General features: G+C 36.8%; 2 protein-coding genes across 5 annotated transcripts in view; one reads left to right on the top strand and one right to left on the bottom strand.

The window, feature by feature from the left end:
- The window catches only part of FANCM (FA complementation group M), a 108,979-nt gene that overhangs the window by 9,624 nt on the left and 76,098 nt on the right, over positions 1 to 23,257 (bottom strand). For both annotated transcript variants that reach the window (XM_070358800.1, XM_070358802.1), the window contains exon 24: positions 8,596 to 8,708. In XM_070358800.1, the coding sequence (XP_070214901.1) occupies positions 8,680 to 8,708 (29 nt within the window). In that variant the 3' untranslated portion in view covers positions 8,596 to 8,679. The remainder of the gene's footprint in view (positions 1 to 8,595; positions 8,709 to 23,257) is intronic.
- MIS18BP1 (MIS18 binding protein 1) overlaps positions 1 to 23,257 on the top strand; it is a 46,376-nt gene that overhangs the window by 9,795 nt on the left and 13,324 nt on the right. For all 3 annotated transcript variants that reach the window (XM_070358805.1, XM_070358804.1, XM_070358806.1), the window contains exons 5-9: positions 619 to 692; positions 2,582 to 2,712; positions 7,890 to 7,977; positions 9,256 to 9,413; positions 12,902 to 13,763. In XM_070358805.1, coding sequence (XP_070214906.1) covers positions 619 to 692; positions 2,582 to 2,712; positions 7,890 to 7,977; positions 9,256 to 9,413; positions 12,902 to 13,763 — 1,313 coding nt within the window. The remainder of the gene's footprint in view (positions 1 to 618; positions 693 to 2,581; positions 2,713 to 7,889; positions 7,978 to 9,255; positions 9,414 to 12,901; positions 13,764 to 23,257) is intronic.

The following is a 23,257-nucleotide window of genomic DNA, read 5'->3' as shown; positions in this document are numbered from 1 at the left end:
AAGTTTTACTGTTGTAACACTGGAGTAGGAAATGGCAACCCACTCCAGTATTCTTGCCTGGAGAATCTCATGGATAGAGGAGCTGTTCAGATGTTTGCTTTGGAATAGAATACTAAATATAGGTTACTAGCAATCACCTTTATAGTTTATAGGAAATTGAATGCAACTCCAAATCAACTTTTCAAAAAATAAATGCTCTAATTATATACGGAGAAGAGTGATGGTGAAATGCATACTACTTAACTTGTTTTCTCTAAGTTATTGTGTCTTTTGTGGCTTTGGTATTTTAATGGATACCTCAAGATTTTAAGTGGCTTTTTCCCTTAGTGGTTAAGATATTTGATGTAAGAATATTTAAAGTATAATTGATTCTGGATTGTATTAATAGAACAAACTGCAGTACAAGTTCAGTCTCTGTCTCCATCTTTTGTTTAATTATGCATAAGAGTTTTTACCTTATTGCTATATAAAATAGAATGTGATTCTTATGTAGATGAACACTAAGGACTCATTTGGATTACTTGTATAAGTGTTTTCTTTTAATGCGAACTGATTTTGTAATGCATATGGTACAAGTAATATAAGAAGTAATATATGTTTCATTTTATGCTTTATCAGGTAGTCCAGCTACAGGAATGGATGATTAAAGTCATCAATAATAACACTGCTATATGTGTAGAAGGAAAACTGACGTAAGTATAACTTTTCAGTATTCTTTTAGTAAAATTTATAATGAGATATTTGTGTGTAAGAGCTTACAAGGAGATGCATGACAAATCGCATCTTGCTGTAAAACAAAGACTTTCTAACGAGGTTATAAACTGATGGCAGAAAAGTAAAATGAGTATGGCCATTTTGATTGTAGCTAGCTTTCTTGCTTTTCCAAGAAATTTGTTAACTCATATTTTTAAAATAGGGACAGCTCAAATGTGTATGAATAGTGCTTTATTTTTTCAGAGGTTCTATTAAGTGGGCTGGGATTATCTGCTTGATGATAATGATGCTTGTAGTTAACATTTACTACATGCATTTCAGTCCAGAGTCTCACGTCTAAATTGGGAAAACCAAAACCAGATATGTATTTACTGATTCAGAAAAGAAATCAAAATTATTTAACAGTGTGCCACACAGCTACATGTTAAGTAATCACTGGCACTTTATGGTTTTCCCTAAAATGAAAGCATCCTTTGGTAAGTGGACTTGCCTAGTTCTGCTACTCCGCTAGTTCCATTTCCTGCTCTTCAAAACCAATTTTCTTGGTGGTTAAAGAAAATGTAATAAAAGGTTGTAATAAAACAGTACACTGTATCACTGTTATAGATACTTACCTGAAAGTTTATGAGTATATAAAATTTGTCTTGCTCACCTTATTTCTTGCTTGCCTTGTACCCATTCATTTCCTTAATATCCAGAGGCAGCGCTGATTGCCTTTGTTGCAGTCCCATTACTACTGCTTACTGGCTGTATGACTTAGGCAAATTACTTCCCCTCTTTCAGTCTCATTTTCTTCATTTGTGTAATGAGGATAATAGCATGACCTACTTTTTGAATTATTTTGAGGGTTAAATCAGTTAATATTTATAAGACTTTGAGAACAGTGCTTGAGTACTGTTTAAATATTTGTTAAATAAAATAGTGAAAGTCACTCAGTTGTGTCTGACTCTTTGTGACCCCATGGACTATACAGTCCATGGAATTCTCTAGGCCAGAATACTGGTGTGGGTAGCCTTTCCCTTCTCTAGGGGATCTTCCCAACCCAGAGATCGATCGAACCCAGGTATCCCGCATTGCAAGCGCATTCTTTACCAGCTGAGCCACAAAGAAGCCCGAAAAAGAACAGAGGATGAGAATATTGTGTTAAAGTATAACATATGAATTTAATTCCATTTGACCAAACTAAATGATCTTAACTTTCTCATTTACTGTGCTTATATTTAGAATGTTTATTACTAATCTAATGACTCAGAATGTTCATTTATCTAATATATTTTAAAATTTTGTTTTCTCTATATTTATTCTTGGCTTCATGTAAAGAAATATAAAGAGTACATTTATGGGTCAGTAGCTTGATGCTGCAGTTTGTTTTTTCACAGTTGGAACCTCTTTTGGTACTTTCTAAAGAGGAAGGTAAAGACATTTGGCTATATGGTGAGGGGGAGAAAAAAACACAAGAGTAGAATAATTCAAACAATGTAACTGCATGAAAACTAACCCAGCATAGGCCCTGAGGAGAGTGACAGGGAAGTCATCCTTTGGCGGTTTAGCATCAGTTGAGACACAGTTGTGAGCTTTATTACCACAAGATATTTAGAGAATGCCTTGCTTTCTTGCTAATGAAACGTTTTATACTAACCACATGGTTTGGCCACAGTGCAGTTTCTTGGTACTCAGGTTCACATTAGCCAAGAGGTTGAGTTCTGTTGCAGTGTTTGGCCCTCAAATGTTTTGTAATTAGATTAATAGCATTGTAGCTGGAGTACAAATTTATTCCTGTTACAGATTTATATACTTATATGTGTACATTGTGACTCTTGGTAAAATGTGAATATTTTGGCTTTAACTAAGCTTTTTTTCCTCCTAGAGACATTACCAACATATATTGGCACAGTAATGTAATTATAGAACGGATTAAGCACAACAAACTTAGAACTTTATCAGGCAACATTTATGTACTAAAAGGAATGATAGACCAAATTTCCATGAAAGAAGCAGGTAATGACTGTCATTACTAATCGGAAGAATTACTTTACTAAGTGAAATAATTAACCATGTTTCAAACCATATTTTTGCTTTTAGTTAGGTGCTTTAAAATTACATGTCAACACTAAAAATTAAAAAATACTGCCAAAATTATGTAAAACTATTCTATATGTTGATCCTTTATTATGATTTACTGTTATTGGACAGTTTAAGTCCAGTTATTTAAAAAATATTCAAATGAAATGTTCCTTATTTGTGAGGAACTGGCTATAAGAATATAATTTAGCTCCCTAATTCCTCTTTTGTTGAACCTGCCCAGCATAGCCCTAGTCCTGAAACAATCGTATTTTCTGTCTATGCCTAGTACACAGCTAATGTGACTAAAGAAAAACACACCTAGTAGTCGACTTTAAATCTGTGACTACCAGCAACAAATTGTGGTCTCTCAGTGCCACTTGGTATCCTACCGTGGGTCCCTAATCCATTCATTCTCCCATCATCCTCAATGACTATTTTGTATTTCTTCATCTCTCCTACTTCCCTCTCAGCTTGGCGGGTGGGGGAACAAGGAGAAGACTTAAAGCAACGGGAACAATCAAAAGAGAACTTTTCTGCCACATCTCTCATCTGCTTGTATCTGTACCTGCTTTTATTGGGCAAGTCTCCCACGTTCCTGTCTGTGTCAACCTGTTTATACTTTAGTTCCTATCATCTATTACTCAAAAATATCACTCTAGTAATTCTCCCTTCTATCAAAAAGAAAACCAAAACAAAACAAAAAAAACACTCTCTTTTGTGTAAAAAAATCAAGGTTGTTAGAATGTATTTGAATTTAAGAGGTCATTAACTTAAAATAATCATATATATATGTTACATATGAACCTCATGGTAATCACAAACCAAAAATCTATACTAGATAAACACACACACATACACACAAAAGAGAGAAAGGAATCCAAATGTAACACAAAAGATAGTCATCAAAAGAAGGAACAAAAAACTACAAACACAACCAGAAAACAATGAATAAAACAGCTATAACTACTTTAAATGTAACTTTAAGTGTAAATGGAGCAAATGCTCCCTATCAAAAGACAGAGTGGCTGAATGGATACAAAAACAAAGAGACTCCTTTCAAATATAGAAATACAAGACAGAAAGTGAAGGGATGGAAAACCATGTAAATGGAAATGAAGCCAAGTTCAGTTTAGTCGCTCAGTCGTGTCTGACTCTTTGCGACCGCATGAATCGCAGCACTCCAGGCCTCCATGTCCATCACCAACTCCCGGAGTTCACTCAAACTCAGGTCCATCAAGTCGGTGATGCCATCCAGCCATCTCATCCTCTGTCGTCTCCTTCTCCTCCTGCCCCCAATCCCTCCCAGCATCAGGGTCTTTTCTAACGAGTCAACTCTTTGCATTAGGTGGCCAAAATACTGGAGTTTCAGCTTTAGCATCATTCCTTCCAAAGAACACCCAGGACTGATCTCCTTTAGAATGAACTGGTTGGATCTCCTTGTAGTTCAAGGGACTCTCAAGAGTCTTCTCCAACACCACAGTTCAAAAGCATCAATTCTTCGGCACTCAGCTTTCTTCACAGTCCAACTTTCACATCTATACATGACCACTGGAAAAACCATAGCCTTGACTAGACGGACCTTTGTTGGCAAAGTAATGTCTCTGCTTTTCAATATGCTATCTAGGTTGGTCATAATTTTCCTTCCAAGGAGTAAGTGTCTTAATTTCATGGCTGCAATCACCATCTGCAGTGATTTTGGAGCCTAAAAAGATAAAGTCTGACACCGTTTCCACTGTTTCCCCATCTATTTCCCATGAAGTGAAGCCAAGTTAGCAATGCTTATATCAGACAAAACAGACTTTTAAACAAAGATTGTAATAGAACACGAAGAATATTACATAATGATAAAGGGATAAAAAGAAAAAGATATAACAATTGTAAATATATAGGCGCCCAACCTAGGAACACCTAAATACATAAATAACAAAGCTAAAGGTATCCCACTCCCTGAATTCAAGCTATGCTACTAAGCTACAGTAATCAAAACACTGTGATACTGGCACAAAAACAGCCACATAGATCAACTAAACAGAACAGAGACCCCAGAAGTGAACCTATGTGTATTTGGACAATTAATTTACAACAGAGGAGGTAATGGGGAATAGAGTGGGGAAATGATGACGGCCTCTTCAATAGATGATGCTGGGAAAACTGGATAGCTGCATGCAAAAGAATCAGACTAGATTCCTCACACTGTGTCCAAAAATAAACTCAAAATGGACTAGACTTAAATGTAAGATCTGAAACCATAAAACTCCTAGAAGAAAACATAGTGAACCCTTTGACATATGCCTTGGCTATATTTTTCTAGATCTGTCTCCTCAGGCAAAGGCAACAAAAACAAAAAATAAACAAATGGGACAACATCAAACTAAAAAACTTTTGTACAGGAAAAGAAACTGTCAACAAAATGGTAAAGCACCCTACTGAGTAGGAGGACGTATTTGCAAGCTACATTGCTGATAAGGGATTAATATCCAAAATACACAAAGAACTCATACAATTCAACATAAAAAAAAAAACAAACAGTCCTATTAAGAAATGAGCAGGGGACTCCCCTGGTGGTCCAGTGGCTAAGACTCCACGCTTCCAATGCAGGGGGCCTGGGTTCAATCCCTGGTCAAGGAACTAGATCCCACATGCTGCAACTAAGAGTTCATATGCTGCAGTGAAAGATCCCAGATGCTACAACTAAGACCTGGTAGAGGAAAAGAAGTTTTAAAAAAATTGGGCAGAAGAGCTGAATAGGTATTTTCCAGAAGAAGATACACAGATGGCAAGCAAAGATGCTCAGCATCACTAATCATCAGGGAAATGCAAATCAGAAGCACAGTGAGGTTCCACCTCATGCCTGTCACAATAGCTATTATCCAAAAGACAAGAAATAACATGCACTGGTGATGTTATGGAGAAAAGGGAACCCTTATGCTGTGTTGGTGAGAAAGTAAATTGGTATGACCACTATGGAAAACAGTGTGGAGGTTCCTCAAAAAATTAGAAGTAGAACTATCATATGATCAGCAGTCCACTTTGGAGTATTTTTCTGAAGAAAACAAAAACACTAATTGAACAGATAAATGCACGCCTGTGTCCACTGCAGCATTATTTATAATAACCAAGATACCAAAGCAGCTTAAGTGTCCACTGATGGATGAGTGCATAAAGAAGATGAAGTGTATGCATATACAAGAGAATATTATTCAGCCTTAAATAAAGAACGAAATCTTACTATTGTGACAACATGGAGGGACCCACAGGTATTAAACTAAGTGAAATCAGAGAAGGAGAAACACTGTATGATTCCACTTGTATGTGGAACCTAAAAACCAAAGCAGATGAACAAGTCAAAACACAAAGAGACTCACAGATAAAGAGAAGAGATGCTTGCCAGAAGGGAGAGGGATCAGGGAATGAGTGAACTAGGTGAGGGAGATTAAAACATACAGAATTCTAGTTGTAAATGAGTCACAGGGATGAAGGGTACAGCATGGGGAAAGGGTATGTAACCGTTATTCTAATAGGTTCAGCAGTGAACAATATTCACATTGTTATAATGATACAAACAATTTTTGATATAGTTAAAAGTATTGTAAAAATGTGGGGAGAAGATTTAGAAGGAGAGGTGCAGATGTTAATTCTTCATCTCTTATTTATAAATTTTAAAATTGCGTTTTTTTCTTTTTATTGTATCTATATGAGATGGTACATACTAACTATTGTAATCATTTGGCAAGATATATATTAATAAGCCATCATGCTGTACACCTTAAACTTAGACTATGCTGTGCGTCAGTTATCCTTAAAAAAATAGGGTGAGGGCAAACCCTCTTAACCACACTTCTTTCAGCCACTGTTGCTCTAACTGACAGCAAAACAGCTCAGACAATTCGTTATACTTAGATCTATTTCCTCTTGAATTCTTTTCCATCTTTTTTCTTGAATTCTCTTTAGTCTCTCCTTCATCCCCAGTTCTTCACTGAAACAGTCCTTATCAAAGTCACCAGTGGCCCCCACATTGCTAAATCCAGTGTACACGCGACATGGTAATCACACCTACCTTCTTGAAATACTTTGTTTACTTGGCTTCTGGAATACCATATTTTCATGCTGCCTCACTCCCTGTTCCTTCATAGTTTATTTAAGCTTACTTTTCTCCTTCTTCTTTTCCTCTAAATAATGGAATAGACTAGGGCTCTTTCTATACTCAATGCTGTGCTGATTTCTTTTAGGGTTAAATTTCATTCATATTTTGACAAGTGTCAAATGAAGAATATTCCCCTAGCCACTCAACTTATTTTCTGTCTGCTCATTTGACATCTGCACTAGGATGTCTACAGGCGTCTCAGAGTTAATATGTCAAAAACCTGATCTTCTCCATGTACTTCCACAGATTGTTCTCAAAATAGCAACTAACTCAGTCCTGTTAAGAAGTAAGTCGTATTCTTTGGCTCCTCCACTCAGAATTTTTCTATAACTTCCTATCTCACCCAAAGTAAAAGATCCAGTCCATAAAATGACCCCAAGGCTTTAAAATCTCTCCCGGCTGCCTCTGTTACCATATGAGTACTAAGTGGCCTCCTAGTTCTTGCCTCTCCTCGTTTCACTTCAGCTACACCCGCCTCTCGGTGGCTCTACAAACCAGCCAGGCACACTCTTGCTTCATAGCCTTTGACTGTGTTCCCTCTGCTTCCATTGCTTTAACCTCATATTGCCACATTGCTCACTTCATGTACTTCAGGGCTTTACTCAAATGATGCTCTTTCAGTGAGAACTTGTCTGTCCTTTTTTGAAATGCTGCCTGCCCGCTTTCTCCTCCCCTAAAATGAACACACTGATACTGCTATTCCTCTTAACTGCATAATTTTTCTCCATAGCATAAATGACCCTCTAACAAATGAGATACATTACTGGTTTGCTTTCTGTTTACAAGGCAGTTTTCATGAAGGCAGATTTGTTGTTGTTGTTGTTAACTGCTGAATCCTCAGTAGCTATGACTGTGCCTGGCACATAGTAAGCAATTAAGTATATATTTTTAAATTATTTAATGAATGAATGACATGACTTTAAAATCTAGGCTTTCAGATAATTTCTGTTTGTTTATCATTAAATAGGTTACCCAAAATACCTCATAAGGAAATTTATGTTTGGATTTCCAGAAAAATGGAAAGAGTATATTGATGATTTTTTAGAAGAGTTAAGGTAAAGTAGTTTTTAACTTTTAAAACAAAGGTTATTTCTTTTTGTGGTTGCACTGGGTCTTCCTTGCTATGCCTGGGCTTTCTCTAATTATAGAGCGTGAGGGCTACTCTTCAGCTGCGATGCGCTGGCTTCTCACTGGGGTAGCTTCTCTTGTTACGGAGCGCAGGCTCCAGGTGCATGGGCTTCAGTAGTTGCTCACGCAGGCCCAGGAGCTGTGACATGCAGGCTCAGTTGCTCCCAGGCATGCGGAATCTTTCCGGACCAGGGATGGAATCCATGTCTCCTGCATTGGCAGGCGGATTCTTATCCACTGTGCCACTAGGGAAGTCCGTCTACCTTTTAACTTTTTAAAAAACAATCTTACAGATGTATAATTTACATCTGATAAACCACCCATTTTAGGTATAAAATTTGATGGGCATTTACAAATGTATATACTCATATAACCAATGGAAGGTGCTTTTAATTTCTGCTTTTGGAAATGTCCATTTTGAGCTATCTTTGATCTTAGACTTTCGGAAGGCAGTAACACTTTACTGGAACTTCTGTCATGTGGAATAAATCTAAAAGGAAAATTAAACCTTTGACATATTTAAGGAGTCATCTGTAATCACCTACCCTTTAAGAGGCATGTAGCTGTAAACAGGAGTCTGACGTTCTTGGTCCTTTTTCACTCATTCATTTCCTCTGTAGTTAAAAGTGTCATCTGCTTAGCCTACTCTGTATCAGCACTGGGAAAACAAAGAAGAATTTGATTAGTTCTTGACCTTAAAAACTCTTTAGGTTGTGTAAGTTAATCTCATTACAGTGTAATGACATATAGGCTGGCAGTTTCTCCTGTAAAGGGGCGATAGTATTTTCATGAGTATGCTGCTTCTGTCACAGCTACTTGACTCTGCCTTTGTAGTGGAAAAGTGACATAGTACAGAAATGAATGAGTATGGCTGTGTTTCAGTGGACTTTATTTACAAGAACAGGCAGCTGGCAGAATTTGTCCTGTTATTTTCTAATATCAGCTTAAATAGGAAATACAAGAGTGAAGATAGTAAGAACTTAAAAAGTCATATTTGAATATTTTGACTTAAGATGTCATACATAAGTTCTTTGTGGGAGGAAAAGGGTAGAAGCCATGAAAGCTTAAATAATGTAAAAATTAAAGGTAATCTGCTAGGGAAAGAAAGCTTTATCTGAGGGAATTTATTTATTTATGGGTTTAGTTTTTTGGTTTTGTTTTTTGAGAACCTATATTAGAGGAAAAAATACTATACTTAATTTTAGGACTTGTGCAAAGGAAAAAGGAAAGGCCAGACAAAAACAGAAAGCTAAAAGATGTATTCCTGCCATTCAAAAATCAATGAAAAATGATGCAAGGAAAGAAAAACCAGATGTCCTCCAAAGAACCACCACCACGTATGACCTTGACTGTGATCCTTTGGGTATGTTTGCTCTTTTCTTCTCGTTCATATTGTGGTATATTTTTAAATGAGCTCCGCATTGTTTAATTGTTTACAGTGTATATAGTACTGGGTTCTTGACTTATACTGCCCTAAAATTTTCATTTTTTTCACTAGTTAAGAGGAGAAACTGCGATCACCTATAGTCAGCGTTCAGCCTACTTCATTAATTACTACCTTTTAATCAGATTACCAAGGAAACTGATAAACATAGCAATGAAAGATGATTGTTGTTTCAGTTTTCTAAATGCAAGGTTTTAGGCTTCCAGCTTGCCTCAAAGCTATATTAAAGATACCTATATTTTTGTCCTAAATATTATTCCTGTTAGTAGACAAAACCAATTTCCTTTCATGGAGGAAATGACATGTATTTTCTGAATGACCATTGCTATGAAGGTAATTTAGGCCATTTCTACCTTGACCTTATAACAAAGAGCTTTACAGAACTTCAAGAATTCAGGACTGCTTATGCCAAAAACATAACACCATACTGGATATAGATGTACCTGTATGCCATTCTTCCATTCCTACCACAACCTACTCCCCTGTCCCCACTGAAACTATGCTTATCCTTTCTAGTACAGAGAAAGGAATAAATTAAATACATGGATGAATGCTTGCAAAATTCACTCCTTAACTGTAGCTCCAGTTCCTTCTCAACCCTTCTTCATTTTATCAAGTAATCCTATTTCTTATAAATTATGCATATTGCTTATTGTCATTGCTAAAACTATCTTTAGTATTTTGGAGTCCTGGGGCTATAGCACCTGCTGTATATTTTTTACTCCCAAATTTAAAAATCCCTAAAAGTATATCTAACTTTATTATTCTTTTTTAGTCTTAGGTCTTATCATCTCCCTACCTCCACTCCTTTCTTTCACTTATAGTACTGTTTTTCAAGAATTTCAGTTAAATTGTGAATATTATTGGTAAAATATTTGAGACCACAAAGTAAAAGACTAAAATTTGGTAAACCATTTTACATGCCAGCTGTGTCCATAGGAAAATTATTCAACAAACATTTTTAAAGCATCTTCTATGAACCTTGATCTATGTTAGTTATTAGGAACTTAGAGATGAATAATGGAGAAGGCAGTGGCACCCTACTCCAGTACTCTTGCCTGGAAAATCCCATGGATGGAGGAGCCTGGTAGGTTGCAGTCCATGGGGTCGCTAAGAGTTGGACATGACTAAGCAACTTCACTTTCCACTTTCATGCATTGGAGAAGGAAATGGCAACCCACTCCAGTGTTCTTGCCTGGAGAATCCCAGGGACGGGGGAGCCTGGTGGACTGCCATCTCTGGGGTCGCACAGAGTCAGACACAACTGAAGTGACTTAGCAGCAGAGATGAATAAAATGAGATGCTTCTCCTTGAGAAGCTCAGTGTAGGGGAAGATAATACTGCAATCTGTTTTGGATGTATCATTTTTCCACTGTGATTCATTAGATCATTGTTTTATGAAATTATTAAGACATTCAAGGTCCTCTTGTCACATACATAATTTTGAATGGTGGTAGTTGATGCTGCTATTATTTTTGTTATTATCATTATACTTTCCATGGGAAAACCACTAAAATATATGTTAAAAAAAACAACACATCTAACATTAAACAACTAAGGTTATGCAAAGGTGCCAGCCAATGATAATTTAAGATGATGTAATTGTGTATATATATTTTAATGATTTACCTTAACTTTTGTTTTGTGTATTTAGTGCTGTAATCTATATGTTATAGTATTGCTATTAAAGTGCTTTATCTTTGCTATTATGTATAATATACCTGACAGTATTATTATAAATGATTGGAAGGTCAGCCTCCTTCACCATGCTGTAATAATCTCAAGAGCAAAGACCATCCATTGTGCATCTTGAAGTACAGACCTCTATGAAATTAATACCATAACTTTATTTTGTGTAAATGTGGATTTTCAGAGTAATTTCATTGAAATCCTGCCTATCAGAATTTAAACAGCCTTTTCTCTACACATTAGCAAGTTTAAAATTTCATACTGAGTTAAATCCATCAGCTTAATAGCATTTTTTTTTTTCTTACTACTTCAAAATGAAAAGAAATGAAGTGAGGAACATTTATAAGTGTTTAAAGAAGTAAAGAGGGTACAATACTACTTACACTACCAACTTCATACAACTTAGGTTGAAGTATCCAGAATGGTCTGAATCTTTATTAAAATTATTTAAAAATGAATAAAAATATTCAGAATAAAAAGGCTTTGTTCAAAATTAGAAAGTTCAAAATTTTCACATTTCCAGTTGAACATTTGAATCATGTTTATACGAGGAATTAGAAAGAAATATATGATTCCATTGAGAAATCATAGTAACTTCCTTGATTACTTTTGAGTAGTGCCACTTCATGAACTATAATTTAGAGAATCCTTTTTCCCCAGCATTTGGTATTTCCCAAAAGTCTTTCATTTTGTCATTCATCTTGTAAAATGGCACACAGTATGTGTACGTTGTTAGAGTATTTAACTGTGATGGTTGGTATGATGGTTTAAAACTTGTACATATTTATAATTGTATAATTTAAAGTTATAAATTAAATGGGTTTGGTTTCTGGCTTCTTAAGTTTCAAACTGGAGACTTTCTCTCATTTTAATTTGCTTTCTTTAGCCAATGACACAGTACAAGATCTGTTTTCCCAAGATCTGTTTTGGTTTTTATCCTATGATTCTTCATGGAGCTTTGGGGGATTCAGCAAAAATATATCTCTGTGGCCTCCACTAGGGATGAGTATGGGCCATGCAGATGGAGCTCCATGTTTTTTTAACTCTCCTTAACTAGGATAGCTTCTGTTCCATATATTTTATACCTAGTAAGGTATTAGTAACCCAAGTGGTTTTCAAGCCAAAAGTAAAAACAAAGTTCTTACCATTAAGAATTTTTTTCAGTTGAAAGACAAGTATATAATTATAACACAGGGCACATTGTCAAACATGATATTATTTGAAAGTATTCTGGAAATTTGAAGGAAAGCTTTCATTCAGTTGAGGGAATCAGGACAAAGTTTGTGGATAGGTGAGTTGGAAAACATAAATGAAGCAGGTTATAGAACAGAACTGAAGTAGAGAGTAGGTGGAAGAAATTTTCCAAGTAGAGTGAAGGAGATTAATGAAAGTTGAGAAACAGTGAATTAACAGAATGTCATTCAGATTGAGTACAGTGAGCAATTAGAACTATATTGATAAAGACCAGCAAGAGGAGCTACGTACACTAAGAATACTGTGAGACACGTGGACAGATTGGTATAGAAATTAATAAATGCTTACAGTTGAAGGGGCGGTGATCTGACAGACCAGGGCTTCAGAAAGCTTAATTTGACAGTAAAGTGTGTAAAATGGAGTGTATGGGGGGAAAGAGCAGTATATTTGTTGAATTTTTTTTTCTATATTTTGTTTCTAATTTGAAATTTTGATCTTTGTTTTTTTGTCTTCTGAAATTAAAGAGAGAACTAAAGAATCAAAAGTATCCATTGATATTCTAACATCAAGGGAACAGTTTTTCTCAGATGAAGAAAGAAAATATATGACTGTTAGTCAGAAGAAACCTTGTATTTTAGTGACACCACTTAAATCTAAAAAAATTATAGAGCAAAAATGCATGGACTATAATCTGTCATCTGACTCCATTAAAGCAGTAACAGAATTTGCATTGGGAAAGCCTCCAAAAGAAAGTAAAACAGACTCAAATGAAACTACAAGTCTAGTCAGTAAGCCCACAAAGACTTTAGAAGGTACATTTGAGTGTAGTGTGGGCCATAATAGTGAAAATACGGAAGATTGTTGTGAACGTGATTTCTTCACTGTCAACCACAAAATAAAAATACCCAGTTCTAAAAAAGAACAAATGGTCACCTCTGACTTTAAGAAAAATACAAGGTTATCAAAACTGAAGAAAATTGAAAATCAAGTAACTGTGTCATTTGACAAGCAACAGTTCTCATCAGATTTGTCCAATGAAGAAAGTGAAAAAGAAAAGAAATTTAGAAGGAAAACTGAGATTGTTAAGAAAACCAGAGCAATAAATACTGAAGAAACAGTGGTTCACCAGAGCAAAAGCACAAGAAAAACAAGGACAGTCCCAGTGATGCCTGAATGTGAAACTGAAGAAAGTGAAAATGAACTTTATATGAAACAAAAGAAAGCTAAATGTTCTGCTAAAGAAAACCTTAAGAAACCTGATGTTGGTAATGAACTTCCAAATACCGAGAAAATGGGGTCTAGTAAGACAAACAGGCATTCCTTGGAATGTTTGCCTGGTTTTACTCAGGATGAGTGGAATAAAAAAGAATTACAGAAACTTCATTGGTAAGTAGTTAGATTTGACTTTGAAATCTAGAGTGGCCACAAAACAGTTTATAACATAAAAACAAGAGGCTGATTTATGACTTCTAATCATTAAAATGGAAAATGTCATCCAAAGACACTTGAAGAGAAATTGAAATTTATGTAGGGTGGAGGGAGAACACAGATAATATCTAACTAGGTGGCCATCTGCAGCCCACATATGAAGAAAGTGAAAGTGACCTTCTTTTCTTTTCATTCCCATTTAATATTTCAAGACAGTCCCCTCCTTCCCTCCCCAAAAACTATTTGAGGGGACAGATATGTTAATTAATTTGATAGTGGTAATCACATCACAATGTATACGTGTATCAAATGATCACATGTACATTTTAAACATATAATTTTATCTGTCAATCATACCTCAATAAAGTAGGGGTAAACTATTTCAACAGACAAATGCAACTCTCTCATTTAGCTTCACATTTTCAGGAATATTTTATAATTAACTTTACTATTATAAAACCTTAAATTTGAACCCAAATTTGTAGGTTATTTCATAGTCTTTTCCCCCTCATTGATAAATGAAAAATTGGTCTCAAAAATTGGGTGATTTGTCCAGGGTTTCTTAATTAGTGCTGCTTGATAAACCAGGTATGGTAAGAATTGGATTTGGCTACATAGACTTGAAAAGCAGTTTCAGTAGTGTGGTAGTTCGTATTGGAAGCCAGGTCACAGTTGAGCAATGGACAGTAAAGATAACCTAGATGGACAACAAAAGATATGTGGCAATGTTGGGGAACAGCAGAAGGCACAGTCATAGAAGAGTGAGGAGATAAGGGAGGAGATAAGGGAACATGTATGTTTAGTTGCTTGCTTTTTATTAAATGAGTCAGGCCAGAGTATAGTGGTATGCCGATGGAAATCATCCAGGAGAAAGATAGGAAGATGTCACTGATAAGAGAGAGAAGAAAAACATAAAAACATACCACGTTTAGTGTTCCGTTCTCTTGTGTACCCCCAACTTTATAACATTTAGAATTCATTTTCAAATCTACTTTTTCTTTCTAAGAGATCTTTGTGCCACTGTACTCTTCCTTTCTCCATTTCCTAAATTTTCCTTCTGTCTTATTTTCAGGCAGAAGTTTTCTTATATTCCAAAGTTCTTGATTTTGGCTGCTTGCTCTATAGCAAAGTGTATTCTTTAGTGATCTTTTCCTTCCATAGCTCTACTTTTTTGTACAGGAACTCCCAAATCTGTGTCTCTAGTTCTGAATTCTTGTACTTAGGTCTGTATTTCCCTTTGCCTGCTGGACATCTCTATATAAATCTCACCTACAGCTAACTTCGGGGCTTCCCTGATAGCTCAGTTGGTAAAGAATCTGCCTGCAATGTGGGAGACATGGGTTTGATCCCTGGGTTGGGGAGATCTCCTGGAGAAAGGAAAGGCTACCCACTCTAGTATTCTGGCCTGGAGAATTCCATGGACTGTATAGTCCATGGGGTCACAAGAGTTGGACACGATGGAGCGACTTTCACTTTCACAGCTAACTTAATTTGTCAAAAGCCAAACTTACTTTCTTCTGCCTGTCCACGTTGCCTGACATTCCTGTTTCTTAACATGTAATTCTCCTAGTCAGCTAGCTTTAAACTCTTTATTATTATTGGTTTTTAATCTTTTGAAAAATTGTGAAGCTACCAGTATACTTAGGAGATGTTATGAGTTAGGTTCCAGACTACTGGAATAAGCCGAATACCTCAACAAAGCAAGTCACATTAACGTTACGGCTTCCTGGTGCATATAAAAGTTATGTTTACACTATACTGTAGTCTATTAAGTATGCAATAATATTGTATCAAAAAAAAAAAAACCCACTGTATGTACCTTCATTGGGCTTCCCTGGTGACTCAGATGGTAAAGAATCTGCCTGCAATGCAGGAAACTCAGGTTTGATCCCTGGGTCAGAAGATCCGCTGGAGAAGGAAATGGCAACCCACTCAGTATTCTTTCCTGGAGAATTCCATGGACAAAGAAGCTTGGCAAGCTACAGTCCATGGGGTCATAAAGAATTGGACACAACTGAGCGACTAACACACATACCTTAATTTAAAAATAACTTGTTGCTTAAAAATACTAATTATCATTTGAGCCTTCAGCAAGTTGTAATTCCTTTGCTGGTGGAGGGTCTTGCTTTGGTATTGATGGCTGCTGACCAGAGTGGTGTTTGCTGAAGGTTAGGGTGGCTGTGGCAATTTCTTAAAAATGACAATGTGGTTTGCCACATCAATTGACTCTTCCTTTAATGGATGGTTTCTCTGTAGCATGCAATGCTATTTGACAGCATTTCACCCAGAGTAGAACTTCTTTCAAAATGGGAGTCAGTCCTCTCAAACCTTGCGACTACTTTATCAACTAAGTTTGTATATTCTAAATCCTTTATTGTCACTTCAGCAATGCTTTATCAGCTAAGTTTATATAATATTCTAAATCCTTTATTGTCATGTCAGCAATCTTCACAGCATCTTCAGTAGGTTTCATCTCATGAAACCACTGTCTTTACTCATCCATAAGATGCAGCTCCTCGTCTGTTGAAGTTTTTTCATGAGGTTGTAGCAATTCAATCACATCTTTAGGCTCCACTTCTAATTGTAGTTCTCTTGCTATTTCCATCCCATCTGCAGTGACTTCTTCCACTGAAGTCTTTAACTCCTTCAAGTCATTAATAAGGGTTGGAATCAACTTTTTCCAAACTCCTGTGAATGTTGATGTTTTGAACTCTTCTCATGAGTCACACATGTTCTTAATGGTATCTTCATGGTGAATCCTTTCCTGGGGAGTCTTCAATTTACTTCACTCAGATCCATTGGAGGAATAACTATCGAGAACAGCTCTAGCCTTAGGAAGTATATTTCTTAAATAATAAGACTTTGAAAATCAGAATTACTCCTTGACCCATAAGCTGCAGAATGGACATTATGTAACAGGCTGAAAACAACATTAATCTTGTTGTACATCTCCATCTCAGAGCTCTTGGGTGACCAGGTGCATTGTCAATGAGCAGTAACATTTTGAAAGGAATCTTTTTTTCTGAGTTGCTTTCCACAGTGAGCTTAAAATAATTCAGAACAGATGTGCTGTCCTCTAGGGTTGTTTCACCTATAGAGCCCAGGTAGAGTAGATTTAACATAATTCTTAAGGGTTGCTCAGGTTTTTGAAATGGTAAATGAGCACTGGCTTCAAGTCCCTAGTTGCATGAAGCCAGTCATTGACTTTTCCTACTTAGCTATAAAAGTCCTAGACAACGTCTTCTTCCAATACAAGACTGTTTTGTCTACATTAAAAATCTGTTGTTTAGTGTAGCCATCTTCACTGATGATCTTAGCTAGATCTTCTGGCTAATTTGCTGCAGTTTCTACATTAGCACTTATTGCTTCACTTTGCATTTTTGTGTTACAGAGATGACTTCTTTCCTTAAACCTCATACCAATTTCTGCTAACTTCAAACTTCTCATCTGTAGCTTCCTCACGTTTTACCCTACATAGAATTAAAGAGAGTTAGGGCCTTGCTCTAGATTGGACTTTGGCTTCAGAGAACCTTGTGACTGGTTTGATCTTCTATCAAGATTACTAAGCTTTGTCCATATCATCAATAAAGCTGTCCCACTTTCTTGTCATTTATGTGTTTCTAGAGTAGCATTTTTAATTTCCTTCAAGAACTTTTTCCTTTGCATTTACATTTGGCTAACTTGGGCAAGAAGCTTAGCTTTCAGCCTACATCAGCTCTTGACATGCCTTCTTCAGTAAGCTTAATCATGTTTATCAGTTAAATTTGCTGTCTTAGATACATACAGTTCTTGGCTCCCAAACAATATAACAGTAACATCGCTGGTCACCATAACAAATATAATGATAATGAAAAAGTTTGAAATACTGTGAGAATTACCAAATGTGACAGAGATATATAGTAACCAAATGCTGTTGGAAAAATGGTGCCAATAGACTTACTTGACAGAGGGTTGCCATAGGCATTCAGTTTGTTCAAAAAATAAAACCCCAGTAAACCAAAGAGCAGTAAAACGAGATATGCCTGTGTAGCCTTTTTCTTGACACTACTCTTTTTCAGACCTTTAATGCCTTTTGCCTGAACTTTGGAAGTGGCTTTGTATTTGTACTTTGTTCATTTCGTATGAGTAAATAATCTGTTTTATACAACTCCAGATTAGTTGTAATGTATTGTGTGGTTCTAACAAGTCAAAACCCTTCACTTGCATTCTTACTGATCTTCAAATTATATAAAGATTCTTCTGCCTCACATTGAGAGCAATAGTTGACTTCAGTTATCCTTTTCAGGTTGACCTCAGTTATCCTTTTCAGCTGTATCCCCCATTATTTCCTTTACTGTATATTCAGATCACCTAAGGATATTTTGAAATGCCTGAACTGCAGAAATGCCCGTTTCCAATACGATAAGTAAGCGTACTCCACTCTGTTTCTTCTGCTGCTGCTAAGTCGCTTCAGTCGTGTCCGACTCTGTGCGACCCCATAGACGGAAGCCCACCAGGCTCCCCCGTCCCTGGGAGTCTCCAGGCAAGAACACTGGAGTGGGTTGCCATTTCCTTCTCCAGTGCATGAAAGTGAAAAGTGAAAGGGAAGTCGCTCAGTCATGTCTGACTCTTAGCGACCCCATGGACTGCAGCCCACCAGGCTCTCCGCCCATGGGATTTTCCAGGCAAGAGTACTGGAGTGGGGTGCCACTGCCTTCTCCGATGCAGGTATAAAAACCTGAACAGAATGCTTAGAACTGCTTTTGTTGATGCAGAAAGATAAATAATAGCAGTTGATTAGGAAAGACTAGAATTTTAAGAACCACCAAACTGGAAGTGAAGTTCCCCCAAGCTAGACTTAAGACCACTTAAAACCAGGAAGTGTGCATTGAGGCAAGACAAAGAGAGTTCAAAGAGAAGCCCTTTGGTTCTGGCTTGAGCAGGAAAGGGGATTATTAACATTCAGAAACAGTAGAGGAAATCTCTCAGTTTTCTTTTCTCCTTTCTCTTTTAACCCAGTACCCCTACAGTCCAGCAGGGGTAAACTTCACAGCGGCAGTTGGGGTCCACACATACATAAAACTCAGAAAGTATGAACCTTTCTCTCCATTTAGAGTGATTTTGCCGTTTTCTTGTCTGTCCTCTCCCTGGCATTGGAGCAAGATGCAGCTGTATAAAGTGTGCAGCAAAGCTGGTGACTAAAACCCCTGATTTCTGCCAGAGAAGCAAAAAACAACTCTAGGGAACCAAAAATTGCAGAGGGACGAGCTAGGGAAAGTAACCCTAGAAAGTTGTTTATGAGCTTTTGGACTTAACTTGTGTTGTCCATTTGTGGGTCTGATCCTAAACAGCATAACCAGAGACTTTGAGAACTGAACTAAATGGTAGACTCCCATCCAATATCCAGGCCATCCACCCAGTATCCAACTTGCAGTATATCCTAACAGCACTGCAAAGCTTTAAAAACAGAACACATTGAAACTGCAACCACAGAAAACTGACTGGAATTGATAACTCAGGTTACAGCCAGGTTGGTTGCCTGCTAAAACCAATATATTAACATTCTCTATAGAATAAATAGGGTGCTTCCCACGTGGCGCTAGTGGTAAAGAATCCACCTGCCAGTGCAGGAGACAGAAGAGATGCAGGTTCAGTCTCTGGACTGGGAAGATCCCCTGGAGTAGGAAATGGCACCCCACTCAGGATTCTAGCCTGGAAAATTCCATGGACAGAGAAGCCTGGCAGGCTACAGTCCACGGGGCTGCAAAGAGTCAGACATGACTTAGTGAGCATACCAAACCAGCATAGAGTGTAACACCCAGAGTTTCCTATTTCGAAATGCCTTGGAAATAATCCTGAATTACTTAGCATATAAAGAACAATGAAGATTTCAACTCTCATGGAATAATCTCATTCAAAAAGATGTGAATGCTGGCATGACACAGAGGTTGGAATTATCTGATAAGATTCTGAAGCAGGTATATAAAAACACTTTAGACCTGCCTTCTTGGCATAGTGAGCAGCATGTCAGTCTCATAAAAAACACTTCAGGACTAAAAGCAATCATTCTTGAACAGAAATTTCTAATGTCTCAGCAAGAAGTAGAAGATATAAAGAAAGCTCAAATGGAAATTTTAGAACTGAAAAATGAGATAATAAAAAAACTCATTGGGTAGACTCAGTAGCAGAATAGAGATGCGAGAGGAAAAGAGGCAGTATCAGGAATGGAGGAATAGGAAGGAGACGGCAGTTCTCTGGGTGAATATAATAGACTATTTTCCTCTTGAGTTCTTTTAAATGTTTAATGGTTTATTTTATTTTTTTTTCCCCAGAGAGGATTCTTTAGCAAGTTTATTGAAACAGGTATGACAAGTATAACAAAATTTACATTTGCCTGTGCTAGACCAGTATATTTCTGTACAAACAACAAGATAGTGTTAGCTAATGACAGTTAACACTTTGAAAGCATAACATACAAAACAACATATCTTCATCACACCCCCCCCTCCCCTGTTTAATGGTTTAAAGCAAATATATTGTATGATGGATTTTTAAAAACTACATGCTGCTGCTGCTAAGTCGCTTCAGTCATGTCTGAAGCTGTGTCTTCAGACACATGTCTGACTCTGTGCGACCCCATAGACAGCAGCCCACCAGGCTCCCCTGTCCCTGGGATTCTCCAGGCAAGAACACTGGAGTGGGTTGCCATTTCCTTCTCCAATGCATGAAACTGAAAAGTGAAAGGGAGTCGCTCAGTCGTGCCTGACTCTTAGCAACCCCATGAACTGCAGCCCACCAGGCTCCTCCGTCCATGGGATTTTCCAGGCAAGAGTACTGGAGTGGGGTGCCATTGCCTTCTCCGAAAAACTACCTAGATATCTTCAAATATGCAATAGATAAAATGCTTTTTAAAAAAGGCAGAAAAAGAGAAATAGAAGATGGGGAACAAAGAAAAACAACTGCATTAATTATGTTAATAATTTAAATGCACCATTTAATAGATTGTCAGAATGAATTTAAAAACACAACCCCACTATGCGTCATATAAAAGAAACACTTCAAATACGACATTGCCAAGTTAAAAGTGAAAGGATAGATAAATACCGTGCTGGAGTGGCTATATTAATACTGATCAGAGATTTCAGTATGAAGAAAATATCAAGGGTAAAGCAAGACATTACAAAATAATAGAAGTGTCATTTCACGAGGAAGGCTTAATCCTAAATGTGTATGCACTGAACAAAAACTCAAAATACAAGAATCAAAATCTGAAAGAACTAAAAGGAAAGTTGTTGTTCAGTTGCTCAGTTGTGTCCAACTTTGCGACCCCATGGACTGCAGCACACCAGGCTTCCCTGTCCTTCAGGAAAGGAAAGTACTGAACTGGAAAGAGTCATACGCACAATTATAGTTGGAGACGTCAGTGTTCCCTTGGTAATTAACAGAACTAGTAGACAGGAAATCAGTGCAGGTGTAGGAGAACTGAACAACATTACCAACCAACTGTATCTAGCTGACATTTTAGAATAGTGTACCTAACAGTAGGGAAAAAATGTTCTTTCCAAGGATAGGTGAATTATTCACCAAGATGAACATTTACTAGATCATAAGACAAATCTTAACAAATTGAAAATAACTGAAGTTATACAAAGGGTATTTGTTGGCCATAACTAAATTAAACTATAAATCAATAAAAGAAAAATATTCTAAGTGCTGGAAAAATAAATAACACACCTGTATATAATCCATGGGTCAGAGAGGAAGTCTCAAGGGAAAATATTCTGAACTGAACAAAGAAGAAAATATATCAAAATTTGCAGTGTGAGCCCAGAAGTTCATAAACAACATTATAGATTGATTTTACGTAGCTCATTTCTCTTCCTGATTTTCACAGCCCTGTTTGCATGAAGTCAGTCATAGTACAATCTTAACAGTGAGTGAACTACTAAGTAATAAAAGGAAAAACTATCGATTCTTATAACCATTTGAATGAATTTCAAAGGTGGTATGCTGACTGAAAAAAGCCAGCCCAAAAGGTTACATATTATGTGATTCCATTTATATGATGCTCTGGAAAAGACAGAACTAAAAAGAAAGAAAATGGATCAGGGATTTCCAGTGGTTATAGTGGTGAACCACAAAGAGGTAGGACTAGAAGTTTTTTTCCCCAGTCTGATGGAGCTTGTTTTATATCTGTAACTATGTATATGCTAAGATTCGTAGAACCATACCCAAAAGGACGATTTTACTATAAACTTAAAATGTTTTATAAGTACCTAGAGTGCATACTATTATAATATTCTGATCTGGAAGACCTGGGCTTGGGTTATGCTTCTCTAGTTTTTTTCACAGCTCTGACCCGCAGCTATTTCTTGGAAGTTTACCAGACTATAAATATGAATTACTTACCATTCCCTAGCCATATGCAGTTTCTTTGTCTTCATTTCTTTGCCAATATTGTTGCTTCATTTTCTCCTGTTTTTATCCATCCCTCAAATTTCATCTCATGTGTCACTTCCTCCCTGTAACCTTTCCTTATTACCTCTTCCTACTTTCCACTCAATTAGATGTAATACTTTCTTCTTACAGACAACATAAAGCAATTCTAATGCTGACTTAACAGCAAAATAATCACATAAGGAGCTTTTGAAAAATGCAAGGACTGTCACCCCAGTCCTGCTGAATGGAAATCTTCAGGGATAGAGTCTGTGGATCTGTTTGCTTATTTTTACTTGCTTCCTTAAATTTTGCTATAAGCTCCTTAAGTGATTCTTACTTGCAGCCCACTATTTTATACCCCTCATCATGCTTATAGCCTAGTAGGGTAGACAGATACTTAGCAAATAATCCCTGTAAGAAGCTTATGAGAATATTTATCTGGAAAATGACTTTGTTTAGGCAGATACCAGAACTAATATTTGAAGGATAAATAAATAAGTATTCAAGCCAAAGATTCAGGATAAGTACATTTTAAAGTAAAACCATGTATATAGAGGTAGAAAGTAAGAGAATATTTTAAAATACTAAAAGGCCAAAATGACTGGCATATAGAAGATGAGGGAAGAACACAGAGGATGAGAACAGATAGGTAAGGAATAGTATAGGTCCTACTTGGTTTTTATGCTAAGAATGATGAAGTTACTTTTTAAAAAGAAAATGTTTATTTGGCTTTACTGGGTCTTGGTTGTGGCATGAGGGATCTAGTTCCCTGACCAGGGATCAAACCCAGGCCCCCTGCCTTGGGAGCTCGGAGTCTTAGCCACTGGGCCACTAGGGAAGTCCCGATGAAGTGATTTTTAAGTAGGACTGGAGTTAATATGATTACATTTGCCTTTTTAAATTACTTAGATAGACTAGAGGAGATATGTTAACTACAGACTGATTTCATATTAAATGGATTAAGTATTTTTACTATAACAAACTAGTCCTTTCAGGCAATCCTAGACTTGCATGCTAGCTCTGTATACAAATAG

This window comes from Bos mutus, chromosome 21 (assembly GCF_027580195.1).
Source record: "Bos mutus isolate GX-2022 chromosome 21, NWIPB_WYAK_1.1, whole genome shotgun sequence".
Taxonomy (NCBI): Eukaryota; Metazoa; Chordata; class Mammalia; order Artiodactyla; family Bovidae; genus Bos; species Bos mutus.
The sequence above is the reverse complement of the archived record's forward strand: the minus strand, read 5'-3'. Positions and strand labels throughout refer to the sequence as shown.